Source organism: Platalea leucorodia (assembly GCF_965183815.1).
Source record: "Platalea leucorodia genome assembly, chromosome: 3".
NCBI lineage: Eukaryota > Metazoa > Chordata > Aves > Pelecaniformes > Threskiornithidae > Platalea > Platalea leucorodia.
In genome coordinates, this window is record NC_138825.1 from 122,399,203 (window position 1) to 122,416,566 (window position 17,364).

Sequence of the window (17,364 nt, forward strand, 5' to 3'; positions counted from 1 at the left end):
CAGAGCAGGGCTAACCTAGAGGCCACCATTTCTGGAGCAGAAGTCCCAGCCTTTCACAAGGGGAATATTTCCACAGAGGTGAAGTGTTTTGGAGCAATTTCTTCAACGGACTAGGCACAAGCATGCTTCTCTTTGACATGAAGGTGACATGTGCCCTTTTTTTTTTCCTCTCCCTCTTGCTTTCTTTTCCTTAAGCAAACCGAATAATTACAGCCGAAAAAAAGAAAACTGCATGCTTCATTTATATTTAATATCCAAGATTGAACTTAAGCTTGTGGGAAGTATGAAAACTCCCTCAAGCTTTTGAGGGCTCTGCGTCCTGGATGCCAACTGCTGGCTACTCCAAACCGGCGTTTCTCATCCTCCTGCTCCTGTACACAAACACTGAATTTCTTTTGCATGCCCAATGCCCCCTTTGGTATTGCCCAAACTCTTCTTCTGTCCTATCATAAGCAGTAGATCCAGTTTTCTATAGTTTCTGCAATGGCTGCTAATACACTTGTAGAGCCAAAAGCTGGTTGGGAGAGGACGAAGTAAGTTTTGGATGGAATTATATCAAGACAGAGAAGCCCTTCACTTCTTTACAGAGGAGGTGATGTCAGTAAGAGACAAGGACGTGCAGAAATAAGGTTGGAAAGAAAAACAGAGGGAGAGATGCTGGGCAAAAGTGAGTGAGAGTGATGACTTACGGAAAGATGGGAGGGTGGGCTGGGAAGCAAGGGGTGGATAAACTGAACTGAGGGACAAAGGCAGAGATAAATAGAAGGAAAGATTTAATTAAGGTTAAAGAGAATAGGGTTGGTAATAAAGAATTAGGAAAAAATGCTGTCATGAGGAACAGAAAAAGGTGAACAGGAAAATATGTTGAAAGAAGAAAATGAGAAGATTTCCCGTTATTGAGGAATATCCTGTAGATTCTAAGAAATGAGTCAATGGTGGTGCACATTTTAGAAAACTAAGAAGGAAATAAGAATGAAAAAAACAAAGAAGAAAGAAGAAAAGTTTAAGTGGATATCATTTAAGGTTTATTTCTGAGCCTACTTAAAGTTTTAGCCACATAGCGCCTGGTGAGATGACCAGGAGTGAAATAGCTAAGATCATTAGTTGGCTTTCAAAATCTCAACATTAGAGTTTATTTTGTAGAAATGTTAGAGATTATATTACCATTATGCAATAATATATAATAACTAATGGCAAAATACACAAACTAATATCTATATAAGTTACAAATATTGGCTAGCGTGAAGAAACATAACGGTCCAGTTACAAATTGAATATAGACTAACAGGCATTTCCATGCCTTGTCTAAAACCAAAAGCGTAGGGAAACAGGCAAAAAGGATTATTTTTTTAAACACAAATTCCATGTTTGTTTGGATCCTTTTTTATTCTGAAGTTTACTGCTTTTGAGATAAGATAATTATGTGTTTTGGGAAAGGAGTGGTTGAGATGAGGAAATGCCTCCATTACACATGGAACTTTAGAAAGTCACACCTGCATTCAAGACTCAAGAGTTAGAATAGCTCCGGCATCCAAAAAAAGTATTGGGATTTCTGAAAAACAAAACATCCTGAGTACACCTAGAGTGATGAACTCTTTTGAACCAGACTGTAAGCATGACAAAATGGTGCTTTGGAGTTCTAAGATCTCTTGAAGATGCAATTCCCATTGCAGGTGCTGAACAGTTGGAAATACAACTCTGCTCTCTTAAAAGTCCAGCTCTGCTTCTAAGTCCATTTTAATTATAGCTGTTATTATCTATTGATAGGACCAACACAAAATATGGGGCAACAGATCAGTTCTTCACCCAAAGGCTATCTGTTATAAAGGTGTACCTGTGATCCTGGGTATATGACTATGTACCAGTGTCTGAAAAATAGGTCTTAGCCCCATTGAGGTGCCTCAGATTCTTCTCCCCGTAAAATCATGATCTTGTGTGAGAGACAATCTTCCTACCCACCCATAAGGATTTGAGGGGGAAGGTTTTGAACCCACCAGCTGATGGAGCATGATAATCTGCAGTAATCTCCACTAATTTAATCTATTTGTTCCATTTCATCATCTTAGCATCTGAAGCCTGGTCTGGCTTCTCTTGACCACTTACCCCAGGGTATTTTACACTCATAAAATGGGAAGCTAAGGAGTCAAAATCCTCACTATAAATGGGCTACAGTGGTGCGTATTCCTGCCCTGTACAATGAAAATCAGCTTGTTCGTTTACAGTACGTGCTGATGGAGGCTTCTGTGCAGTATCATTTACAGCCGTGTTGTCTTTGTAGATGCCTTCTACGATGTGAGAACACTGATGAGTGGAGGGGGAAGGGGCCGACCTTCCACTTACCATATGGAAAACATCTGTAACGGGCAACATAGCTCTCTCTAAAGAAATGTGTTGCTGTTTCATAGTTTCTTCAAAGTGCTACATAGACAAAAGGTATCAACTTGAATTTTTGCCAGGGTTGACTGTCCCAGCCTCTAGAGCCGTTTACCGTAATACTGAAGTATTCTTTTAAATGAGACTGGCAGTAACGTTTTACACTGTCTCACACAAAAAGAATGTAACATCAACTGGAAAAGTATAGAGTAGTCAAAGTGTTCCAAAAATAAAACAAAAGAAACAATATCGTGCCCTTTTATTGTGGCCCCTTAACTCTAGTCCTCAGAGAACAGCGCTGATTGATGTCGGTGATGCAACCTAAAAATTAATGTCAATTATCCAAAACAAAATGCACATCAGCGACGTTAAGGGTCTGATTTCAGCCCACAAAAGCCAGGAAATTCAGAGCTACTGGAGAGCTGAAAACCTGGATTTGACATTCCCATCTTACCAACAGCCGTTCTGCTGGGGGGAAGAGGAGAAACAAAGAAAAAGGGAGTTACACCATTACAATAAATAACGTGACTGAGACAACACGCTCTCTCTTTGCTGAAGTCTGGATCCACTGGGTCCCATTAGCTTTAAGACCAGGAACTGCAATGTGTTCTAGGTTTGGGGCTCAGTAACTCCCCTACCACCTTTCTGCTTTTTTTTAATACAAACTCTTTTATTGCTTTAATAACAATAACAAGACCTAACTAACTCTTCATTTACAGTAATTATTTACTGTTCTTGTATTTCCACCCATCGGAAGCAGGGGTGTTGCTGTCAGCATGATTAGCGCATGTTATGTATTTGATGCAATAATTACGCATCCGAACGGGATCAACCCTGCACTGTTTGATAAATGAACATGCAGTAATCGAGCTGTTCTGGTGTCAGCATGCACACAAATCAAAATGTTCTAACATCAAAGAAGTACTTATGAAAAAACTTTCATACAGGATTTAAATATTCCTCAATGTTATTAAAAAAATGTGGGCTGCGATATCATGAAAAGCCCTTGATGGAGTTACAAGTGGGTAATCCGTCTCCCTATTCATAAGCCTATATTTAATGACTGAACAATGGCAATCAGCCAGAAGAATCTCATGGCCTGGCCAGTTTGTTTTCAGACAAGTATCAGTTTTATAGATGTGCATATAAATGTATGTCTTCTGTAAAACTGGATACAGGAGAAAAAGATGAGACGTGATACTGAAGAAGAGAGTTTGATGTGAGGGGTCAGACAGCTGAGATATTGTTAATGGCATTGGTCTGTCCTAGCATTTCAGAATAAGTTTCGTTTAAGTAAAGTGTGCTATCGCAAGTAATGGGCATGGAGAGGGAGTATAGTATGAAAGTTCAGAGTCCGCCTAGTTATTTCGTTTTCTTTGCAAAGTAAATATTATTGCCCCCTCCAGAGACCGATCGATCAGAAACGACCAAAAGGCATTTTAGTCACTTCTAGGAAGGACATTTTGGAATTCTGCTATTCTCAGCAACCATCTGGTATCTCTGGGATGGCCCGTTTTGCCAAGACGTTAGGCAGGTAAGGAATAGACAGAAAGATGTTTAGAAAGATTATGGATAACTTGAGCCACGCCTTAGAGATTAGAAGTCCGTCTTGGCTTGTGAACCAGCTTTTCCAACATATAAATGTGGATGTAATGTCATTTAAAAAGCATAATGCAAAGAAAAGCCTGGCCTTCCTTGGGATCCCAAGTTTCTTGGTACATCCTTGCAGCTCAGCACTTGCCAGAAGCTCTTTGAAGGTGCACCAAGGGCTCTTTTCTGTACAGGCTGCCTTATGCAGGAGCCTGCAAGGCTTTGAGCAGTCTTCGCATGCTGGCCAATGTGCCGTTAGCACTGGTAGTGCTCGTTGGACCCCTCTCTAAATGCACGAAGGAGTCTGTCTGTCTGTCTGTCCTGCAGGTAGCCGCTGTTAGGAACTGCTGGGGAGAGACCGAGGTCCTGGGGCAGCAGGACCAGCCCCTGCAGCATGAGTGGTGATTAGGAGGAGACCACCCTCTTTACATGTCCCCACTTGCTCGTTTACAAATGAAGCCACCCACAGTCGAGCTCTTCATATGCTCGGCATGTTTCGGCGTTGAGATCCTAATTGCAGGCTGTCAGGAGATAGTGAGCAGGGCCACTGTCACGCAGACCAAGTCAGGGGATCTGGTATCGTTCACAGATGACCAGATCATTCCTGTTATCGATTTTTTCCTTCTCTTATTTGCTTTGCATATACTGAAGAAATCTGTTCTTCATACTACTTTCTTTTCCACATCCTCATGCTTAGATCTTGCTTGAATGGGATAAATGTGTCATTACTTTGACATGGTTGGCCAATACTAAAATGGATTATTATTTAAGGGAGGAGCATCTTCCTGTGATTATCACCAATTAGAAGTAAAGTGTTAACTGTTCAAAGGAATTAACTGCTCTGCTTTATATTTTTTACATGCACATTGCATTCTTTGCATAAGGAGTAGGACGGCTTGCATATAATTAAAGAATAACCTCTAATTTCCTAAATTAAAAATGCTTCCCATCATCAGAAATCAAATAATGTATCAATGTATGCCTGGGTTAAAGTTCAAATTAGGGATGGATCTTTGTTTTGAAGGATAAGGGCATATGGCTTTCATACTTTGTGGACCGTTTTTTTAAGTTTGGATTTGATCCTGGTCTTCAAAAGTTCAGGAGGGACCAGAAAACGTATTTTGATTTGGGGCTATTTCTAATATAAACGTCATAAAACCTGGTGGTGTATAATAATTTATTCTGCTGCTACTGTACTGTTTTAACTGGTTAAACTGCCTCAGCACTTGGATTTTTTCTCCAGCGTGTTGCAGAAATACACGTGAAAGATCGATTGGATGCCATTCTGCAGCCTAATCCTAGGTAATTTATTCAGTTTTACCTGAGAGAAAGGTCCAAATATATGTTCTTCTGGTTTTAATCAGTCCAACTACAATTGATTCAACTTTTGCCTGAATAAGGAGTAAAAATTGAGGGAGAGCCTCAAGATTTGGCTCTTATTCATTAACCTCAGGGCAGACTTCATTTTGTATGATTTTTAAGCTATTAAAATGTTGGTTGGCTTCCATTTGAGCTCAAATTCCTAATATCACCAAATAATTATGTGTAGATGATGAAATGAAAAAACAGGCATGTAGTCTCCAAACGCGCATTTCAGTCTGGGTGGCTGAAATGGCTCATAACATTCAATGCATGAAAATGGGGTGGATTGAATAAATTAGCAGAATCACAAAAGGAAACCACTATAGGAAATAGTTTTACACGTGTAATCACTGAAATACTCTAGTGAATGTGTCAATCTGTACTAAATAAATATATTTGTTTATAGACATGCTCTGTATTAGCTTCCACTCTTTCACAGCACTTTGCCAAACAAAATCCCACTAGAAGTAGGATGTTCGCACCCGAGTAGGAGTTTCTTGGATAAATATTTTTTCTATATTGAGACCAAAACCACTTCTACAAATTTCAGACTTTGATTGAAATAGTATATTTCTTTTGCTATTTTTTTTTTTTTTCCTTCCCATCTCCTCCACTGGCAACCACTGATGCATTACCTTAATTCCTCTTACCTCCCACCGCTCCGGTGAGCAGGCGCCCCGCTGCAGACAGAGTGCATCAGTCAGTAAGGAGCACGGCTAGAAGTGGCCGCACCCGAATGCCGCCACCAGCAAAGGGCCTCGGAGCCTGAGAAAATTCCTCTGTTTACAGACTGACTCTCTGCCCCGCGTTGTTGGTTGGGTTCTCATTTCCCCCGTGAAATGCGAAGGGAGAATAGAGATGCTATGTCCTCTGCTGAGAGCATTCACGGGATGTTTTCAGGGGGTGGAGGAAGAGAACTATGTTGTAAAATGTCATTAGATGCTCCTTTTCATTACAATTTCAACAGTTTCAAGAAAAGAATGTAGGTGAACTGTCTTGTTTTGCCCACATAATTTAATTTATTTCAAAGTAATACCCGTTCCTCCTATCCAGTAACTGCCAGTTTCAGCATCCATTTCTGTGCATCTGGTATTTTAGCCATTACAATGGAAGATAAAATGTAATGAAAATAATAATTATGGAATAGCATACAGTGTTTTCAAAACACTATGTATTAGCTCTGTAATCAAGCAATCCTCAAAAAAGGTTTTCAGTGAGTGATAGTATTTCTGTTTCAAAGGCTGGGGAAACTGAAACACAGAGACATTAAGTGGTTTGTCTGAGGCCACACAGCGAGTAAGTGTCAGAGCTGGGAGCAGAGCCCAGCCCTGGCTCCTGCCCTTCTACTCAGACGACTGTACCACACCATATTGTTTCCAAATAAATTCACTAAAAATCATATGCTGAGCTCGTGTGCAGTAGTGACATGGAGGGGGAATTTAACCTCTTCTGTCGCTTCCTAGAGAAAAAAAAAACTGAGCCTCTACAGTAGAAGGAAACCTTAAAAAGACAAGGAAAGCCATCGTTGGAGAGAGGGAGCCATCCAGGTTATTTCATGCTGAATTACTCTCAGGTTGAAGGAGTTTTTATTATTAGTGGTATGTTTTCACATGGGAGTGCTGTGACTGTGCAGTGCCCTGAGTCATAAACCAGAGGTTTCAGTACCTAACCATACCTAAAGTCTTTTCTTTGTACGGCTCAAGGCTTCTAGCTTTAACTTCATTCTCAGACATAATAAAGTTGCCCACATAAATTATTGCTGCCATACAGCTAAAGCAGCGAGTTGAGACACATCAGAAAAGGAGACGTTGGCCTCTGAGCAACTCAAAGTGTTTTGACCAGTTTGACGTAAGGTGGTAAAATTATTAATGAACTAATTGCGATGCTCATGAGGAGATCGGGGATACTCAGGAACCACGGCATTTCCATTGCGGTGGGGGGATTAAGCTTTCCCAGTTACACTGGGGTCCAACAGGTCATATCCATCAAGGTCTGGTGCCTCGTGGAGACCTGCTGTGTGCTTTGCCAGTAGGATATCATGGGTAGACAGTTATGGGCCATTAGTCCCAGGGCAATAATAACTTGCTGGATTTCAGCTTGCTCCGCAGGAGAAGCAGCCTGCTCCCTTGGTCCAGGGACGGGTGGTGATGGAGCCCAGCTACAGGTTTTGCAGCCTGGGGGAAGGAATTCCCCTCTCTGACAGCGAACCGAGAGCAGCGTGCAGCTGAAGTAGGGCTCAGAAGAGGAATTTCTGCCAGTGCGCTAAGCAGCGTCGCCTTTTCTCTGACAATTAAAAAGGGTTTCTTGCTCTCAGACAAATAAAGCCTATTAAAGTTGGTGGCAGTGATGGGAAGAACTTTGCAAAAATATGTTTGTTTTGCAAAGCTGTCTGCCAAGTATTGTTTTATAATTCCATTTTTTCCTTCTTTCTCTACTGTTTACAGTACCCTCTGAGAAATTTAAAATGATCTCTCTCTCCCTACCAATTTTGTTCTTTTTTTCTTTTGGCAGACATTGGTACCCCACTCCCACACCCCAGTTCTTGCTGCAACAGAAGCCATCATCCTTTTGCCTTGTTTTTCTTTCTCATAATGTCAGCCCAGCCCTGAGAACAGCATTTGATAGTTAACTGCAGCATCGTGAATTTGGCCAAATGAGCTGAAGGACAGCAGTACAAGCCCTACATTTTGTTTTCCTTCCACTGGTGCTATTGCATGAGGTATCTGAGAAATACATTTGGTCCTTGTTTTTCAGAGATCCCACGTTTCAGTCAGCCTTGGGAATGTCGTTATTCCCAGTAGCAGAGAGCAACAATAAAAAACTTGGGTAGTTGAGATCTAGACTATGTTCTTTAACTGACTTGGATGATATATCCTGGATATATTCCTGTTCCTGGGCAAAGCAATACAGTTTTATGTGATTATTGAGAAAGTTTGTACCGTTGGCAGATAAAAGGTAAACCAAAGCCCAGAACTGACTTTGCTGGAAAGCATTTTGTTACAAGCTGTTGAAGGGTGGTTTACTGAGGCAGTGCTTTTATCAGCGCTTGATGTTTGTTGCCGCCTACGTAAAGCGTGCTGGTGATCTCGGCCCCCTTCCTGGAGGGCAGGCGCTCACGGCGTGGAAGCCGCCGCTGTCGCTGGTGTCTCACTGGATGGCTGAAGACTCGGGGAGCAGACCTGAGGAATAAAGTTCACAGAATCATAGAATCGTTAAGGTTGGAAAGGGCCTCTGAGATCATCGAGTCCAACCGATAACCTCACTGCCAGGTCCACGTCTAAACCATGTCCCTAAGCACCACATCCACACGTTTTTTGAATACTTCCAGGGACTGTGTTTGCACCGCTTCCCTGGGCAGTCTGTTCCAGTGCCTAAAAAGTTGTTTCATGTGTGTTTCTTACACCTAACTGCGGTTCCTCGGGGACTAGCTTAAGCACAAATGTGGTTGTGCTTCCAGAGGGACCATTACCGTATGGATAAATGGATGCATTCAGCACATCGCTCTGGCCCCATCCTAAATGAAATCCCTGAGATTTCATGAATACAGCAGGGCAGATCATCTGGAGCATCATACGAGTTCGTAATCTACTAAACCTGGGTGTTCAGAGATATATATTTGGGCTTTGTTATTCATTATTGACCATGTACTAGACATTATATACATAAAACGTTCCCTCACCCTCCGAGTAATATCAGACATCTGTGCTTTGGCTACTGATTAAAGATGGGTTTGTAGAATTGGAGCCTTCAGTGCTATTGTTTTAAATTTGAGAGAGAATTATCCATTATATTTCTTTTGTAACATGTATGCACTTTTAATAAGGAGAGTTTATATCTACACAAATTTATTTAGACCCAAACAGAAGCAACTAATTCTAAACAACATACGGATTTTCTTTTTTAAACAGTGTTGCTTATACTTTGCCTCCTAAACTCATTATTATTTTAATCTCTAAATAAGCTGACACTTCTTTGCATGTGGTTTGTCTATGCAGGCTGGGAAAAATTACAGGACTAACTTTCTAATCACAGGAGTTTTAACGTAGATGTTTTTTATGTACAAAGAGCTATGAATCTGTCCAGGATGACTTGTTTGATATTATGGCGGGCTAACGAAATTTCAAAGTTAACATTCCCCAAATAAAATGGAAAGAAGACACAGGGAGAAAAGGAGCAGATTTAAAATTAGCGAATCTTTGTGTTTTATGGGTTCCAGGTTATTTGGAATGGAATGAAAGTTAATGCTACATCCTTTTTTCCATCCTGCCAGCCAGTGTCTGATCCAAGAATGTCTCTTATTTAAAGGGCAGGGCTCCCTCCACTGTTCTTAAATAAAGGCTTTCACTGTCTGAGATCTAATCCTCCCTGATTTTCACAGTAACATTGTAAGACTGCATGAAGAGACTTATTTAATGAAAAAAAGTTTTGCATATGATTCCCCTATCATAAGCCTGTTCAAGTCATATGGTTCGATTTACATTTATGCAAATATCAGAGAATAGAGTAAAATTACCAAAGGAGGAAAGGACCGTGGCATGTCACAAACAAGATGTGCCTATTTGTATTTATGTTTGCTAATGAAGTTCAGCCAGGACTTGCTCTTTGATTTTGATGTCTCTGTCTGCCATTCCACTTTATGCATTGTAGTCAAACCACTTGCCCACACACATACACGAGGACAACAAGAAAGGGAGACTTCAAGTTTTAAAAATGCTGTTCGGTAACTTGCTTATACAGGACCTATGATTCAGGATTTATCATTGCTAAGTGATACAACAGACCTGTGGTATGACATTGTACCTTAGTTTTAATGTAAACAGAACTGCAGACTTAATCCAATGGAGGTTTTGGCCCAGTAAACTTTGGTGTCTGTGATGCCCGCTGGAGATGTTTTACCCTAGACTTTCCAAACTTTATCCCAAATAAGAATTAAACATCAGCCCACTCAAAAATCACAGCTGTTTCTTTCTCTTGCCAAAATTATTCTTTCTCATCATACTAGAGCTGTGAAATTATGCACTAGTGTAAATCGTTAACTGGAAACCATTTCTAGCTAAGGTGCCTGTTCAGAAGTCTTAGTTTTCTGATCTGACATGTTACCTAATTGAGGAGTACTCACGTCTTCATTTTTGGCTGTGACTTGTTTCTGTAAATCACAGCTTCAGTATATCTTGTGTTAATAAAAACATTATTTTCTGCCCCTAAATTGGTCCTATGAACTCTTCAGTAAACTGTTTCATTTCATGTGACCTACTGTGGGGACAGGAGTTTTGCTGCCCTTTTCATGGCGCGTTTCTTTGTGATCCTTCATAATACGCCACCTCGGGCTACCACTACAGGAGAGACATGGGACCAAAAAAGAGAGTAGAAAATGGGTAATATTTCATGAAATTTGAGGAGTTACTTGACCAAGGCCTTTTGTTCCAGATTGCCTTTTTTTTTTAGCTGTTATTTTTCCCTTCTTTCACCAAACTAAGGGCAAAACATGATCTTGCTTTTAGATGACTGACAGCAGTGAACGCTGCTCACCTTTTCTGCTTCCTTGTACCTCCTTCCAGACTGTTAGGAAAAAACTCTACCTTCGTTTATTAAATAATGATAGCATTCCCAGAGAAGATCTTTATATCGGAATCCAGTCTGCTTTGATAACTTGAAGGAGCAATGTTATCAGGGTAGGGTTCCTATACTATAGGCACATAGAGGATGCTTGAGAAGCCATGAGAAGGTTCTTCACATGGTGCCTAGGTGGGCTGGGGTCAGGACTGGGAAGCAGAGGACTAAGCACCAAAATCATCATGCCTCTCCCCTAAATGGGAGCACGCGGCAAGAGTGGACTGGGCAAGATGAAGGTCGTTTTTCTGCTTTCGCTTCGGTCCAGCCTGCTTAGCCTCGGGTCGTGGATAGCAGCAATCTGTCCTTTCACCTTTAACAAGGTCAGAGAACGGGATGCAAAATCTTGTCATATGATAGCAAGGAGCAAGAAGGGTTTCTGTGAGAGCTAGATATTGGCCAAATAAGTTTATATCAACTTTTCAGAGCATGGAATCCATTCTAGGAAGGTGAAATGTGTAATTTGTGCCAAGCTAGGTGATTGCCCGTGTCTAAAATGTGGTCCCTTGACCACCCGCGCACATAGTGGGTACAGTAACAGGCTGACAGAGCTTCAACCATGGCAAAGAGTCAGCCCACAGCAGGAAAAATCAAAGCACAGGCTGGTAGACAGTAAATTTTGAGAGAGAGCACACAAAAAATTTGGATGCAGTAGACACTTTTCCAAAAAGGGCTCCAGGAGGGACTGTGGGCTTATGTTATCATCTCCTGACATTGGGCTATACAAGACGTATCCAGCAAAATGGATACAGCTATGGCTTGCCATTTTAATCCCACATCAAGAGTCTGCATCATCCTCTATCTGTAACTCTGAGCCAAATAATCATATTTTTTTAAAAAAAATTGGATGCTGCCAAAGTGGCATAAAGTACCCAAACGTGTCATCCGAACCCTTTACATTATATCAAACCACATTAAATGACTGCCACATACATATACACTCTCTCTTGCAAGGGCACATAGACATGCAAGTTTTATAAAAAACATCTTGCTGTTTCTCTTCACAATTCTTGGCATGTAAAGATATGTCTTTTAGTATCACGAATTCAGCTGTATATATCTTAAAGATATGTGGTATAACTCAGAACGATGACTGTAAAATAGTTCAGCTATGCATAAAAGCGTTGTGGAGGTTAACCTTTATTTAGTAATGTATCAAAATAAGAACGAAGTGTTATCTTGTTATGGAACGGGATGAATCAAACTCCCTCCTCTGAAATGCCGATTTGCAAAACAGTTACCTTTAAGCTGAGGTTGAAGGTAAAGATTGTTTCTGGGTAAAATGCTTCAATTTATGTCTAAATTCCATAATAAAATATGCATATATCAGAACCACTTTCTCTGGCTTGGGAAGGAAAAATGTGTTGTTTTCATTATTGCTGAACTTCAAAATGGCTTGAGGAATTTTGTTGGTCCTTTCCAAAGAAACTGAACTTCAGGCAGAGATTAAAGCAGAGGAAATTTCAGCCCAAGGGCAAATGTTTCAGAAAGTTTAAAGTATGTGAAACAGGGAGTTAAGTAGGAAATAGTTTTCAATCCTAACTATAGCCACACTAGTTATAATATATTGCTAAATATAGACTGGTGGGTGTGTCCAACTTTCTGAAGGTGTTATCCTTCCTCCTCTGAAACTTGCTTCTAAAATGACCTTTTCAGGGATATAACTAACCGTATAATAGTGCCCATGTTGGAAAATGTTAAACTTCATTATTTCCCAGGTGAGCCCAGCCAAGCCCAACTTTGCTCTGCAACCAAAATTCCTTTCGCAAAATTCAACCTTTTGCCTTTCATGTGGATCCAACTTTATACTCGGGTTCATTTATCTTCAAGCAAACTGCACAATAGCCCTGAATATTTTGTGTTTATATGTTTAAGGTTGTCACTTGGGTTATAAAGCTCGGTAAAAATATCGGGGTCAAGGAGCTAAAAACATTACTTTTGCATCTACTTCAAAGTGCCAGCCATAATGGTTTGGGCAAGCTGCAGATCCAAACTCCCTTGGACTTGTTGCTTGTGGTTGTGGGAATATATTGGATCCTTTCAAAATTATTGGCTGGTCTGTTATTGTGCATTTCGTGTTTGGGTATAGAGTCTTTGGATTTTTTGTTTGTTTGTTTGCGGTGATACTGTCGTGTCTGATGACTGGCTATCCATCCCAGAGCTAATACTCTGCTCTTTGACTTTAATGCCATATGCTGCTAGACCTCGGTATTGAAGTATGGTGTTAATGTAAAGGATGCTGTAATGAACATCTTGTACATATTTCCTTTTGCATATTCAGTGTCTGTAAATGTCTCTTTGAATACACGCTTGCTCTTTTTGAAACTATTTCCTTACAGTTCAGTATAAATACTATTGATATACAAAGTTGTTTGAGGTTATCCTTTGCTCTTAATGATTCTCTTCTAATTCTGGTTTAAGAGAGGAAAAATTGATCTCGCTGAAATTAATTAGGAAATTGGTAGAGCCACTGAAAACGGTAGTTATATATGGCACTTCCTAAGTGCTTGAGCTTAAGAGGTACAAAATAAATCTGACGAAGCACTAACTGTAGTGAAGTAGATGACTGTATTTTCACTTTCAAAACTGAACGACTGCTGAAGGTGAACCAAATAAAGCAAAAGTATTTAAACTCCCTTCCTTTTTGAAGATCATTAATATCACACAAAAAAAGCACAATACATTTTAAAACTGAGAACATCCCCTTAAGATATAGGGTTTCCAGGGTGCCTGGGGTAGAAAGGCATAGTTTCCTATATTGATTCAGAAAGAGATGTTAAAAATGCATGAAAGGTATTTTAGTAAGACAGTGTCACAGGATCTTTTAAAATTCTCTTCTCAAATGCTATTTAACTCTTGTGTTTCTTTACCATTGGAAACACTTGATCCCAGGTTACAATATATGGGCTATCAAATTATTTTGTACTGACCAGAGGGTCTTTGAGATTCATTTGGGTTTGGGGGGTGGGGATTATACCAGTGTCTGTTTACATAGCTTTAGACTCAGACTATAAATTAGGTTTGGAAAACTGTAATTATTCAGTAATTTATAGACTATTAAGATAGGTTAGAAATGATGCTTGAACATAGCGAATAGAGAACACATGCTTATAAAGGACAAACAGATTCAGCATAATAGTGTATTTTTGGCCTCATCTATTTTGCAGGCAATTAACGAAATAGGATGTTACATTTTTGCATATCTCTCGCTCTCCTGAAATGGAGTCACTAACCACTTGTTAACCACACTGATTTTTTAATAGACAAAGTGGTTGCTTATAGCTTCCCCACCAGAAATGTTCAGATTAAGCACACTATTAGATTGCAGCCAGAATAGGCTACAAAACAGGAAGAAAGCCTTGCCTTTCTCTCTGCCTTCTTCCCTTGTTTAAGTTGATGTGATAATTCATTACAGATTTTCTCTTTCTTTGACAGAGTGCCTACCGCAGAAACGGGATGACTTTTCTCGCCTGCTAATATGGATGTGGCTGCAGCAACAGGAAAGGCAGTGTTCTATTAAGGTGATTTTCTTTTCCCCTCCATGGAAGAAAAAAAAAATACAAGCTCCGATGTCTCCGTGTACCAGTGAGTGGGCTGGTTTGTTGTGACTATCTGCTGGCTGACTCTGTCTCTTTTTCCAGCCCCCTCAATCGTTATTCTTGTTTACTAGCTGGAACATTTAGCTAATTAATGGCAGGATGTTTGGGATAGCGTGTAGGTGGACAAGAATGCAGATCAGACAATGCTGAAGTTTGCAGGGGACTTGCTGCTGTCAGCCTCTTTCTGAAATGCGATGTCATTTTTATTTAAGTGCTTGGAAGTCTGTATCGTCTCCTAGGGATGTTTTTTTGTAAAGCAGGATGGGGCAGAAAGAGGCCAGAGATAGACCGGGTTATATAGGATTATATAGGTTATATAAAGATTATATAGGTTTTCCTTGTGATTTTTACCAAAAGAAAAACTTTTCCACTATTTTCCACTGATTTCTCTCAAATAATGTTTAAGCGTTCAGACAGCGCAACCCAGTTTAATCCAGTAAGGGGCTTTTTGATGACAGTGATAGCGAGTTCAGATCCAAAGATACTCGGAGAAAAGTTCAGGTACATGGTACTTTACCAGTTAGAGACCTGTCTCTTTGCAGACCCAAGGACAGGCTAAGTGCTCAGCCCCGAATTCGCAAGATTGCCATCTCTATTTTTATTCCATGCCTTTGCTAGGGCTCGAGCCATCGCTCTCTGAAATCAAGGAAAGCCTTCGCAGTGATTTGGCACTGGATTGGGCCCCTATTCAGAAAAATATATCCTAAAGTATTTAAATAACTGTGTCTCTCAGTGGTTCTAGGCAAAGGCTTAATGTTATGTACTTGCTCAGCGTTTGCTGCAGGAAGCAGATGTTGTCTCTGGTGTTGACAAAGGCAGTGTTACTGTTGGATTTGGTTAAAGAAGAAATGGGCTCTTTTTTGCCTTTTTTATATTTTAGTTCACGTTGTTTGTTTTCCGATTTATTTTTTTAAATCTCAGTCCCTCCCTCTATGCTTCTTCCCGTCCCCTGCTCCTCCAGCCTTTGCTGGCCTCACAAACACATTCATTTCTTCCCATAAAAACTGTACAAATATAGAGCTAACCACGATGATGCTTGACCAGAGAAAAGGGCTCATGCTTCAGCCCATCCCCAGGATTTACAGGCATGTCCTGCTGGTGTCCCTGTGGTACCCCCGTGGCCCAGGGGTCTGCTTCAGCCGCTCTTAGCCCAGGCTTGAAATCTAACTTAAACCTCAAATTAAGACAGAGCACTCAAGAGATTGAGAGGAGATCAGCAAAATATTACTTTTATATAGTGCAGCCGTCCTCCTCCTTTGTGCTTAGTATGCGAGGTCTCAACTTTTACTCCCACTGTATGCTCTTGTGGTCATTTGTAAGTGGTTTTGTTGCCCTGCTTTCCTGGACCTGCTTGCAAAAACTTCAAAAAAAAAAAAATATATATTTTAAATAAACAGAAAAATGTCTTTTCTCTTTGCAACCAAAATATTGTAGAAGTGAACTTTGTACATCAAATATTACTGCCATTCATAAACTGCTTTTTTCTTTTACCTGCTTGCACTTCTGTTTTCTGGAATTAATTGTGTATAAAGGACTAAAAGTAATGTGTACAATGCAGCGTATTAAACGGGAGGGGGGGAAGTTTTCTGATGTTCCATCTGTGCTTCTTGAAATATATGATTAAACTTTTCTTTTTATCATCACTCTTATTTTTGTTGGCGTCCTTAATCATGGAAAATTACATGCTTGCTGTAAACATCCAGACTTTTTAAAAGGACACCAGCATTTATTGTATTTGGTTTCGATCTGCAGGGATATAGACAGAAGAAACCATTTCAGGCACTGGGTACTGGAATCAAAATTCCTTCCGTAGCTGTATCTCTCCCAGATTTTACATTTTAAAATATGCATAAGCAGGAAAAATACTGGCACTTATTTTTTACTGGTCTACTTAAAGTCCCAGAGAATGAAGACTCAACATACATTTCTCTCAGAAATATGACAGATCATGTTTTTGTTGGTCTGCTGTATGTTTGTCTATCTTGAACAGTCTGACAGGCAATTATTTATAAAATCTGGGTTTGCCCAGTAAACCCATATAATAACCTTTCACTTCTCTGCATAAAGCAGTGAGCTGAATTTAAAGTACAACAAGGTAGGTTATGTCTCCCTATCTTGGACTAACCCAGTTTATTCTTATTTTGGGAAGTAATCGCTTTTTTCTCATCTCCAGAGTTTTCTTTAACTGTTTCAAACAAACATGAGACCACTAAGACTCGTGCTGCGTACAGAGCGTGTCTTGGCACCGCTTTACGTGCTGCAGAAGCGGAGATATTTGTTTAAACTGGTACTTCACATTTTATCTTAAACTTTTTTCTTTATTATATGTATAAAAACCAGTTTGAGATTCAGTTAATAGCTGCATACGAATAGCTTTGTGCTTGTGTAATTTCAACTTGCAAATCATTTTGATTCTTAGCAAGGATTTATAGTAAGTGAATCAGGTTGTGCTGATTATTTAACACGTTATTAGTTACCTGAAGAAGGGAAACAGTAACAATTTCAGTAGGAATAAGACTGCGTAATATTTAAAGGAGTATGCGATTTTCTCACAGTTCAACATCTGCCTTGCTGTGTGGTTTGTTACCTAGGTTTTTTTGGTTTCCCCAGTCCAGCCATCCACAAAACAGGGATAATTAATATTTCAGCTTGAAAATTGTCAGAGGTGAGGGAGGCACGACGCAGATTTCTAATGGGGCTTCATCTCATTTCCTGACCTGTCCTTCCTCAGGCTTTCTTCGGAGAAAATAAAGCCCTTTAAAAGGCTCTTGCCTTTGTCTGGAAATCGGGAGAAGCTGACAGTGCTCCATATTTCTCCGGAGACACTCAG

The 17,364-nt window shown here is 40.1% G+C and overlaps 1 protein-coding gene across 1 annotated transcript in view; it reads left to right on the top strand.

Annotated features, from left to right (window-relative positions):
• The window catches only part of SUPT3H (SPT3 homolog, SAGA and STAGA complex component), a 282,918-nt gene extending 268,339 nt beyond the window's left edge, over window positions 1-14,579 (top strand). Inside the window, exon 12 of the mRNA XM_082307715.1 lies at window positions 14,371-14,579. Coding sequence (XP_082163841.1) covers window positions 14,371-14,412 — 42 coding nt within the window. The 3' untranslated portion in view covers window positions 14,413-14,579. The remainder of the gene's footprint in view (window positions 1-14,370) is intronic.
• The last annotated feature ends 2,785 nt before the right edge of the window (window positions 14,580-17,364 follow it).